Source organism: Lampris incognitus (genome assembly GCF_029633865.1).
Source record: "Lampris incognitus isolate fLamInc1 chromosome 17 unlocalized genomic scaffold, fLamInc1.hap2 SUPER_17_unloc_1, whole genome shotgun sequence".
Classification (NCBI taxonomy): Eukaryota; Metazoa; Chordata; class Actinopteri; order Lampriformes; family Lampridae; genus Lampris; species Lampris incognitus.
The window spans coordinates 138,844-150,078 of record NW_026611075.1 but is presented as its reverse complement, the minus strand read 5'-3'; the positions used below and the strand labels follow the sequence as shown (position 1 = coordinate 150,078).

Sequence of the window (11,235 nt, the reverse complement as noted above, 5' to 3'; positions counted from 1 at the left end):
GTGCATTATCTGACCCCTCGCCTCTTCCCTTAAAGGTACACCGTCCTCTTAGGTGAATGTCTCTAGTTATATAGATGTGGGTCACCACAACATACATACATACATACATACATACATACATACATACATACATACATACATACATACATACATATATATATAGAGAGAGAGCGATGACATAACATAACCACATTTTGGTTTGCTAAGCTAGTGCTTTTTTTCAGAACTGAATCATACTCAAATTGTATTTCTGTTCGTCCACAAAAGTTACCTGACAGTTTTCAACCGAAGTTTAGTTTTACTCGTTTTCGTTTCTTGTGGACATCCATGACTATGGGGGGCATCGCCGGCGTCCGTCTGCATATTTCTCTAACGTCGAAGAAGAGCGCTTCCGCTTTCCTTTCGGCTCCCGCCCCGCGCCGCCATCATGAAGTCCTGAACAAAAAACGCCTGAGAGGCGAGGGGGGAAAAGGAAAAAAAAAAAAGGAAAACCCAGGCCGGAGATGAAATCCGCCGACAGCACTAACGGAATGACAGTACATTGTGGAAGGGGGAGTGGACGAGTGGAAATTCACGACCCCCGATTTCTATTGTAATCTTTTCAGCCAGCGCTCGGCGTTATGTTAGCGCTGTAGCTAACGGTTGCTAAGCTAGCCACGGTTTTCTTCGGGGAAAATTGTCCGGATGCTATCTCAGCTAGCTAGCTAGCTAGCTTAGCTCGCAGACGTCAGTTAGCTAGCTCGCTGACAGTCTTCACTGACGGCGTGCACAACGGATGCCGCGCCGCGCTAACGTCACAGCTAGCCAATTCATCGGGGACGGGGAAAATGGGAAGGAGCGTCTTTAAAAGCGAGGGCAGGCAGAATGCGGGGCTCCCGTGTTGATTAAACACAAGCGACGAGGAAAGGGAGAGCGCGACCAATATTTCCACCTAGGCCAGTTAGCTAGCTTCCAGCTAGCTACAGTGGATCCCAAAAGCCACGGTAAGACAGTCATAAATCTTGAAATTAGCCAACCCTTGTCGAATGTAGTTTTCTTGTCTGTTTGAAAATGAATCCCCCCCCCCCAACAGCAACATAGCTTAGGGATATCAGAATGATGACATCCAGCCAATCCTGTGGTGGGCCCGCATCTCTGGACGGGTGGCTGGGTTTGCAGCCAGCCAGCCAGCCTGAAGTTGTTGTGGTCTCCAAAGACAGCCTGAGTGACCAGCCAAGTGCAAAACCATCTAGCTAGCTCAATAAGACGCAGCTGAAGATGCCCGTAGGCAATACATGTCTAACCAGTGATTATTTACCCCTAGCTAACTCACAGTGAGTGATAATACCACAACTGTATAGTGTTCTCTGGTGGTGTGGTCAGCAGGGGGTTCACTTGCTGTTAGTTGTGTTCATTTTAAATTGTGTAGCTCAGATGAAGCCATGAGGTTATGTCTGACAATGGGAGAGCGTGCACGTCCATGAATGAATGCTTGTTTGGCTGGAAAATTTGCTTCTTTTTTTTTTTTAAACCTGGCTGCAACTTCCCACTTCAAAAGGGAAGTGTTGACTTCCTCACTAATAACCACACATCACCCACAGCTGACTGCAGTTGCATGCTTGTTTTCAGTTCACATAGCTTGATAGATGCCATCAGCAATGCCGTTCTTTTCCACATCCAGCACATGTTAAACAGAACATTTTGGGATATCATTGAAAAGTCTATGAAGTAATGGTGACAGTGTGACTTTGCTGTTATTTGGTAATATACGTGGTATTTGTCAGTTCAGAGGTGGCTCCCAGGTATATAAGAAACGGGGACTTTGTCTAGTTGTTGCGAGGGGAAAATGACATCTGCTCCCTGAATTATTTGAAGCCATTGTACCCATTTGAAGCCATTGTACCCAAGAATGGTCTATAATTTCAATGGAGACAACAAAGAACTCATTCACAGCAGAGCTACTTTGACATAGTATGTATGATAAAAGTCCTCAGGGTGTTGGCATTGTTTTCCTGGTCTATTAAACTCTTTAGGTGCCCCTCTGTCTGCCACGTAGACTTGGTAAAAGATAGCTCCACTAGTGCTTTGTTTCTGTATGCAGACGCTAAAACTGTCATCTTTTTAAGGTTAGGATTTTGCTATTATTGTGTGTCTGATGTGTCCTACAAATCCTACCTCGTCCTCCTGTCAGAAAACTATCTACCTTTTCAAAGTTCTACAGTGCCTATGTCACAAGAAATGCTATAAATGATTATAGGTGAAGCCATTGGACACTGCGTTGATGGTGTGTGGTGATTGGTTTGCCGTTCCATTCGTTCACACTTCACCCTGTTGGATATGCATATTTTAAAAAGTGGAATTTGTTAAAGTCTGTTTGGTGCTGTGTAAGAGAGAGACATACGCAGCATCCGGGTAGCGTAGCGGGCTATTCCGTTCCGTTGCCTACCTCCGGCTTGGTCGGGCATCGCTACAGACACAATTGGCCATGTCTGCGGGTGGGAAGCCAGATGTGTGTATATGTCCTGGTCGCAGCACTAGCGCCTCCTCTGGTTGATATGGGCAGCTGTTCAAGGGTGAGGGGGGACTGGGGGGAATAGCGTGATCCTCCCACGCACTACATCCCTCTGGTGAAGCTCCTCACTGTCAGGTGAGAAGAAGTGGCTGGCGGCTCCACGTGTATCGGAGGAGGCATGTGGTAGTCTGTAGCCCAACCGAGATCGGCAGAGGGGGTGCAGCAGGGACTGGGACAGCTCGGAAGAGTGGGGTAATTGGCCAAGTACAATTGGCAAGGAAAAAGGGGAGGGGGGGAATCCAAAGGAAAAAAACAAGAGACATGCAGGCAGACATTTCTCTACATGTTTGTTGCCCCCCCCCATTCTCACAGGGAGAGTTAACAGAGCCAGAGTCCAGCAAAGCAACTGGCTGTTTCATGAAGATGGCTTGCTAGTGGGCATTATGAAAGCAGTTGATAAGAGAGAAGAGAGCTTTTTTTTTCACTTTGAGGTCATGGGCCTGCAGTTGCCCTCATGTTTCACGAATAATCAGATTTTAGCCATTCAGTCGTAGCATTCACCTGCTATGCCCCACCCCCTTGCTCCACCCATAGGCGCTGGCGATGCCGTCAAGTGTGCGGGCAGGGAGCCTGAAGGACCCCGAGGTGGCTGAGCTCTTCTACAGGGAAGATCCAGAGAAGCTTTTCACCGACTTGAGGGAGATCGGCCATGGCAGTTTCGGAGCTGTCTACTTTGTAAGTACATCAATTTGCTTTTAAGTTTACATCGCTGGTGAAAAATCGACCTGTCCCTTAAACATTATGAGTAAGATCCCTTTCTGATCAGTGCTGATGTGGTTGCCAAGTTCACACTACACGACTTGCTTGTCTTGTAATTGGAAATCTCGGAAATCACTGTAGTTTTCTCACTACATGACTGAGTGGCAACAGGGGGTCACATGCTACAAAATCTTTCACCAGGAGGAAAGGAAAAACTACGTTGTGCTACGAAAACCATCGCCAATTTGCCTCTGATCTGGGGCTTTTGTCTGGGAGCTCCAGAAAGTATCAGGGAGTGGAAAATCAGGGCTACGATCATGTAGTGTGAACTAGGCATAAATGTTCTTAAATCGGAGATAGAAAGATGCTTGTAAATGTGATTTGCACATATTTTGTCATCTCATGGAGAATTTTTCTTTCTTTCTTTCTTTTTTTTTTACATTTTGAACTTGGGTAAATCTTTGTCAGTTGAAGCCAGTGGTCAGGGCATTTGTCAGTTGAAGCCAGTGGTCGGGGCATTTGATGTGTGCGTTTGACTGTCAGTCAGCTGATGCTAATCAGTACATCAAAGTGAATTCATAAAACCCCTTTGTATTCTAGAATGTGTTTTGTGACATATGGGCGTGGAGAGTCTGAGTAGTACAAACCCCAATTCCAATGAAGTTGGGACGTTGTGTAAAACGTAAATAAAAACAGAATACAATGATTTGCAAATCCTTTTCGACCTATATTCCAATTAAATACACTACAAAGACAAGATATTTAATGTTCAAACTGATAAACTTTATTGTTTTTTTTTGTGCAAATATTCACTCATATTGAATTTGATGCCTGCAACATGTTCCAAAAAAGCTGGGACAGGGGCATGTTCACCACTGTGTTACACCACCTTTCCTTTTAACAACACTCAGTAAGCGTTTGGGAACTGAGGACACTACTTGTTGAAGCTTTGTAGGTGGAATTCTTTCCCATTCTTGCTTGATGTACGACTTCAGTTGTTCAACAGTCCGGGGTCTCCGTTGTCATATTTTGCGCTTCATAATGCACCACACATGTTCAGTGGGAGACAGGCCTGGCCTGCAGGCAGGCCAGTCTAGTACCCGCACTCTTTTACTACGAAGCCACACTGTTGTAACTCGTGCAGAATGTGGCTTGGCATTGTCTTGCTGACATAAGCAGGGACGTCCCTGAAAAAGACGTCTCTTGGATGGCAGCACATGTTGCTCCAAAACCTGTATGTACCTTTCAGCATTAATGGTGCCTTCACAGATGTGCAAGCTACCCATGATGCCATGGGCACTAACACACCGCCATACCATCACAGATGCTGGCTTTTGAACTTTGCGCTGATAACAATCTGGATGGTCCTTTTCCTCTTTAGCCCGGAGGACACGACATCCATGATTTCCAAAAACAATGTGAAATGTGGCCTCGTCAGACCACAGCACACTTTTCCACTTTGCGTGAGTCCATCTCAGATGAGCTCGGGCCCAGAGAAGCCGGTGGTGTTTCTGGGTGTAGTTGATATATGGCTTTGGCTTTGCATGGTAGAGTTTTAACTTGCACTTGTAGATGTAGCGACCAACTGTGTTAACTGACGATGGTTTTCCCAAGTGCTCCTGAGCCCACCTGGTAATATCCTTTACAGAATGATGTCGGTTTTTAATGCAGTGCCGCCTGAGGGATCGAAGGTCACGGGCATTCAATGTTGGTTTTCGGCCTTGCCGCTTACATGCAGAGATTTCTCCGGATTCTCTGAATCTTTTGATGATACTATGGACTGTAGATGATGAAATCCCTAAATTCCTTGCAATTGTACGTTGAGAAACGTTGTTCTTAAACTGTTGGACTATTTGCTCACGCAGTTGTTCACAACGTGGTGAACCTCACTCCATCCTTGCTTGTGAACGACTGAGCCTTTCGGGGATGATCTTTTTATACCCAATCAGGAAACTCACCTGTTTCCAGTTCACCTGTTCACCTGTGGAATGTTCCAAACAGGTGTTTTTTGAGCATTCCTCAACTTTCCCAGTCTTTTGTTGCCCCTGTCCCAGCTTCTTTGGAACGTGTTGCAGGCATCAAATTCAAAATGAGTGAATATTTGCAAAAACCAATAAAGTTTATCAGTTTGAACATTAAGTATCTTGTCTTTGTAGTGTATTCAATTGAATATAGGTCGAAAAAGATTTGCAAATCATTGTGTTGTGTTTTTATTCACATTTTACACAAGCTCCCAAACTTCATTGGAATTGGGGTTTGTATTTCTACAGTGTATGAGGGCTGGTTAAAGTGTATTAGGTTGTACTACAGTGTATTAGGTTGTATTAGTGTATTAGGGTTGTATTACAGTGTATTAGGGTTGTATTACAGTGTATTATGGTTGGTTAAAGTGTATTAGGGTTGTATTACAGTGTATTAGGGTTGGTTTATAAAGGGAGGGATATGGTCTGTTAAAATCTTATGTGCAGTTTTTTTTATCAGTTTTTTTTACGAGCACGTGTTAAACTAAAATACAAATTCTGCACTGATTACTGTAAGAGCTATGCTTTTTACCACACCTTCAAAAGATTTAAATGCTAAGGAAGAGGTTGAGAACATAAGTGTTACATCATAGGGCTGTACGATACTGACAAAATCAAATATCTCAATATTTTTGACTGAGTATCTCTTTTACATAATGTGACGATATTTTGTGGGTGACTATTAGTGCTTTCACTATTTTTATTTATTGATTTATTTTCCCCAATTGTAACCGGCCAATTACCTCACTCCTCCGAGCTGTCCCGGTCGCTGCTCCATCCCCCTCTGCCGATCCGGGGAGGGCTGCAGACTACCTACCACACGCCTCCTCCGATACATGTGGAGATGCCAGCCGCTTCTTTTCACCTGACAGTGAGGAGTTTCGCCAGGGGGACGTAGCGTGTGGGCAGATCATCCCCCCAGTCCCCCCCCCCCAAACAGGCGCCACGACCGACCAGCGGAGGCGCTAGTGCAGCGACCAGGACACGTACCCACATCCGGCTTCCCACCCGCAGACACGGCCAATTGTGTGTGTAGGAACTCCCGACCAAGCCGGAGTTTACATGGGGATTCGAACTGGCAATCCCCGTGTTGGTAGGCAACAGAATAGACCGCTACGCTACCTGGGCGTCCCACAACTCTTATATTAACTGTATTTGTAGAAATGTATCCAGTTAATTACTGTTAATAACCTACCGCTGGGAGAAGAGCAATCACTTTGGCACTTATTTCAACTCGGTACTTGCTCTCCCACCCCGGAGCTGAAGGTCTCAGGCTGCATGAATCGCTCACTACTCACTCTCCCAGCCTGCTGCCTGCCCTGAGCTGAAAGTCTTACGTCGGGCTGCACAAATCACTCACCCACCCACAAGGCCCATGCCACAGTCAGTAACCGTCCATGAATTTTAGTTTGTCCCTATTTGGTAGTTTTACTACTACTCGATGCTGGTTGTGCAGTCATGAAATTCAACAGTGTAGTTTCTGATTAGCAGACTGCTGCCGTTCTGAGACGGGACCCACTGCTGTTCACGTCTTTTAAGTAGAATGATGGACTTTTTTTTTTTAAACGGAAAACAATAACATCATTTCAAAACGATACAGTTATTTCAGTCTTTTTCATTACCAATAGGTTGTGTAGATTTATTTTCCGTAGCTCAGAGTTGATTTAAGTTGTGTAATGCTGCAGTGTGTGTTGGTCGGCCGGTCTCATATCTTCCTGCTGGAGTTTGCTGCTCCCCTCGTCTCTGAGTGACGGCGTAGAAAGTGTTAACAATACACTTCGCGTTCGTCTTGCAAAGGTAATTAAATGCTGCAACCGCTGCTTTTTTTGAAGGTGAACCACAACTCCAGACTGTCTGTGCGCTACGCTCCTCGCAGTTGAGCTTTCCCCGCACACAGCCATTGGGAAAAAGAGCGGCTGTAAAATGGTGGATAACTTTTTTTGAGCACCACAACTGCACGAAATGACTCATTTCACCATCAGAATTTGATCCATTGGGTCTGATAACATTTCAAAAGTCTAGAAGAGAGGCGCCGCATGATTAAATTATTTTATCCCATTCAAGTTAGCAGAGGAGGTCTAAACTGGAAGATAGCCGGCTCAGCCGGGGCCGGTGGAAGTTTCTGGTACACATGCTCTATAGGTGCTGGGGCTGGTTGGGGATTCCCCAGGCTCTGGGTGACCGACTCGACTCGAGTGACTCGAAAACCTGACTCTCTCTTTAGTGAGTGACTCAGACAAACTCGAGTCGGTAGAAAGAGTCGAACCTCCTGTCACTAGAAAGCACATAACGAATAAGCGTGCTCCCTCCCCGACCCATAAACAGCCTATCATATCCTGTGGTAATGGAATGAGCCACGAGCGACGCTCAAACAGCCAGTCATTTAATAGGTTTAATAGCTTTGTTGTTCGGTTGCACTGTAGTGAGAGTAGGGTGCGGGTGGAGGAGAGCCTGGGGAGGTGGAGGTATACACTGGAGAGAAGAGGAATGAAAGTCAGTAGGAGCAAGATGGACTACCTATGCATGAATGAGAGGGAGGACAGTGGAATGCTGAGGATGCAAGGAGTAGAGGTGACGAAAGTGTATGAGTTTAAATACTTGGGGCCAACTGTCCAAAGTAACGGGGAGTGCAGAAGAGAGGTGAAGAAGAGAGTGCAGGCAGGGTGGAGTGGTTGGAGTAGAGTGTCAGGAGTGATTAGTGACAGAAGGGTACCTGCAAGAATCAAAGGGAAGGTTTACAAGATGGTTGTGAGACCAGCTATGTTATATGGTTTGGAGACAGTGGCACTGATGAAAAGACAGGAGGTGGAGCTGGAGGTGGCAGGGTTGAAGACGCTAAGATTTTCATTGGGAGTGATGAAGAAGGACAGGATTAGGAACAAGTATATTAGAGGGGCAGCTCAGGTTGGACAGTTTGGAGACAAAGCAAGAGAGACAAGATTGAGATGGTTTGGAGATGTGTGGAGGAGAGATGCTGGTATATTGGGAGAAAGATGCTGAATATGGAGCTGCCAGGGAAGAGGAAAAGAGGAAGGCCAAAGAGGAGGTTTATAGATGTGGTGAGGGAGGACGTGCAGGTGGCTGGTGTGACAGGTACGTGTCCTGGTCGCTGCACTAGCGCCTCCTCTGGTCGGTCGGGGTGCCTGCTCGGGGGGAGGGGGAACTGGGGGGAATAGCGTGATCCTCCCACGCGCTACGTCCCCTTGGTGAAACTCCTCACTGTCAGGAGAAAAGAAGTGGCTGGTGAGTCGGAGGAGGCATGTGGTAGTCTGCAGCCCTCCCCGGATTGGCAGAGGGGGTGGAGCACCAACCAGGACAGCTCGGAAGAGTGGGGTAATTGGCTGGGTACAATTAGGGAGAAAAGGGGGGGGAAAAATATTGAGCACATCGCCCAAGCCTAGATTGAATGTTATTTGGTGGAACAATGAAATTTTACTTTGCTTTATTATTATTATTATTATTATTATTATTATTATTATTATTATGCCCTGTGATGGCCTGGCGGCCTGTCCAGGGTGTCTCCCCACCTGCTGCCTCCAGCATCCCCGCGACCCTGAGAGCAGGATAAGCGGTTTGGATAATGGATGGATGGATAAGATTTTATTGTGAAATCTTTTGAAAACGAGTGGTAAGGGGATCACCGTGGTCCGGTTAACACCACTGGCACTCTAGCAGGCAGAGTGTGACAGCTACACCGTCCACAGTCCATAAGTCCCCTGCCTGGATTTATGTTGCTAGTCTTATTTCATGCACACATGCTACTCAAGAAAGGTGGGGGGGGACCTCCTACTAATGCAGTTCATCTCATCAGAAATGTACATTTGTTACCTGGTTTCTGCTCCCATTCATCATGACCTGTTACTAAGACAGACAGACTGAAGTGTTTACCGTGGTTACTAGGAGTACTTAGCTTCAGGCAGTATTTTGGTGTGTTCACACCAGTCATATAACCTTTGTTAGTACGGAAATCAGACTGAGATGTTTCTATGACAGAAACCTTGGATCAGCGTACTGCCTTCGTCACGTTTTGACCAGGATTCAGCTTTAATGCAATTGTGTTCATTAGTGAGACAGACGGAGGGAGGTGAGCCCACCTGAGCAGAACATCCAACAGAGACACAGATGGGGCGTGTGTGTGTGTGTGTGTGTGTGTGTGTGTCCGTCCCAGGTAGAAATGGACACTAGAGCGAAGCGGTTTCCGATCTGCCCTGTCGAGGGAAGTAGCGGGTGGAGAGGTTTTGTGGAGTAGTGGGCCTTGGATGCTCTGTTAAGGTTTGTGTCGTTGTGTACAACCTAGAGGTTACGGACAAGGTCCTGCTCAGGTTCTGGTTGTGATGAATATGTTTACATGGACACGTGCCCTGACTACTGGGGTTAATAGGATTAAGGCAATGTTTTGACAAGAGACTTTATGTATGTGGTTTGAAATGACATTATCTGTACTTCTCAGATATACATAGGATGATTCCTTGAAGGTCTCTGGAATCAGCGTTAAACCTGCTTGTGACGGTCCTCAAGTAGTCACGTCAGATTCACAACATGAGCGTCTCTATTTGCCCTCCTTGTCCTAGAGTAAGCAGCTGCCCACCCAGCTGGCCGGTAGCTGCTGTTCTCTGTGTATAATTTTCCAACATCTAGTTGAATATTTCTGATGCCCTTTCACACGCAAAGCTTCAAAAAGCCAGAAGAATCGGGAATCTGTCCGCCATGTGCCAGAGTTGTAGGATGACTGAAGGCGGTCTGCTCCGTGTGCTCTGGAGTTGCCCTTACCCGGAAGAGGTTTGGAAGTTCATTATAACCACCGTTTCAGATATCACAGAGTGCGAAATACCGTTTGAGCCCAGGATTTGGTTACTGGGTGACGTTGACATGCTAACAGTAGCTCACCATAAGAAGTATTTCGTTTTACTCGCCAGTACCACGTGGGGAAAAATGATCCTTAAAAACTGGAAATCAGAACACTTACCATCACAAAAGCACTGGCTGAATGAACTTTATTGCACTCCAGAGAAGATCCTGTACAATGTCAGGAGAAAACCTGCGATATTTAGTCAAATCTGGGGCTTCTTCTTGGACTCTGTCCCTTCAGTAAATCCACATAGTTGTCTCACGTACTAGAATTGTTGTATTTTTTTTTCCTTAAAGGACTTGAAGTTGTGGATGTTGTTGAGCATTGTACCATTCTTGGGGTGGGGTGGGTGAGAGGGTGTGTTTATTTTATTATTTTTTTGTTCTTTTTTCTCCCTCTCTGTTTTCTGTTGTTGTATTTTGTACTTAAGACAAACATGAACAGTGTGTTTGTTTGGTGCGTTGTCAATAAATAAATCTTAAAAAAAAAAAAAAAAAGCCAGGAGAAAGTCTGTTGAAGATATTTACCTGCACCACGGTATCAACAGATGAACCATAAAACTGGATTTCTTTATCATTTCATGCATACTTTGATTTTGACTTCGCCCCGGTAAAGATAAACCAGTGAAAGTGTTTCCATGACTTTCTAAAGTCAGAGTAATATGACTTCCTGGTTTCATGATCAGGTTTGCATATAAAGGAAGTCGGTGTTAAATAATGGTGACTTTTTTTTCATGCCGCGAGTAGTGACTTGTTTAATATTGCTGAGACTGCAAAACAAAGTGCGAGTTTGTCACACTACTGGTCTTCATAGTTTATAAACTGAATATTCTCCTGTTGCTGTACACGGTCGGGTGAATGTTTTAACATTTATCATGAATAAGCATGATGGATTGTACCAGCAGGGTTGTTGTTTTACTCACAACAGTGCAGTCCTGTTTGATACCAGTTAGTACGGACTGTTAGATCAGCGTGGTCTGAGCGTCATCCATTGTATGTTAACCATTTCCTGTCCACCCCAGGCCCACGACATCCGCACCAATGAGGTGGTCGCCATCAAGAAGATGTCTTATAGTGGCAAGCAGTCCAATGAGGTAGTCTGTCTTTCTTTCTTTC

At 45.5% G+C, this 11,235-nt stretch overlaps 1 protein-coding gene across 2 annotated transcripts in view; it reads left to right on the top strand.

Annotated features, from left to right (window-relative positions):
- Positions 1 to 435: 435 nt before the first annotated feature.
- Positions 436 to 11,235, top strand: part of taok2b (TAO kinase 2b) — a 41,975-nt gene continuing 31,175 nt past the window's right edge. For both annotated transcript variants that reach the window (XM_056301656.1, XM_056301655.1), the window contains exons 1-3: positions 436 to 983; positions 3,086 to 3,226; positions 11,142 to 11,213. In XM_056301656.1, coding sequence (XP_056157631.1) covers positions 3,095 to 3,226; positions 11,142 to 11,213 — 204 coding nt within the window. In that variant the 5' untranslated portion in view covers positions 436 to 983; positions 3,086 to 3,094. The remainder of the gene's footprint in view (positions 984 to 3,085; positions 3,227 to 11,141; positions 11,214 to 11,235) is intronic.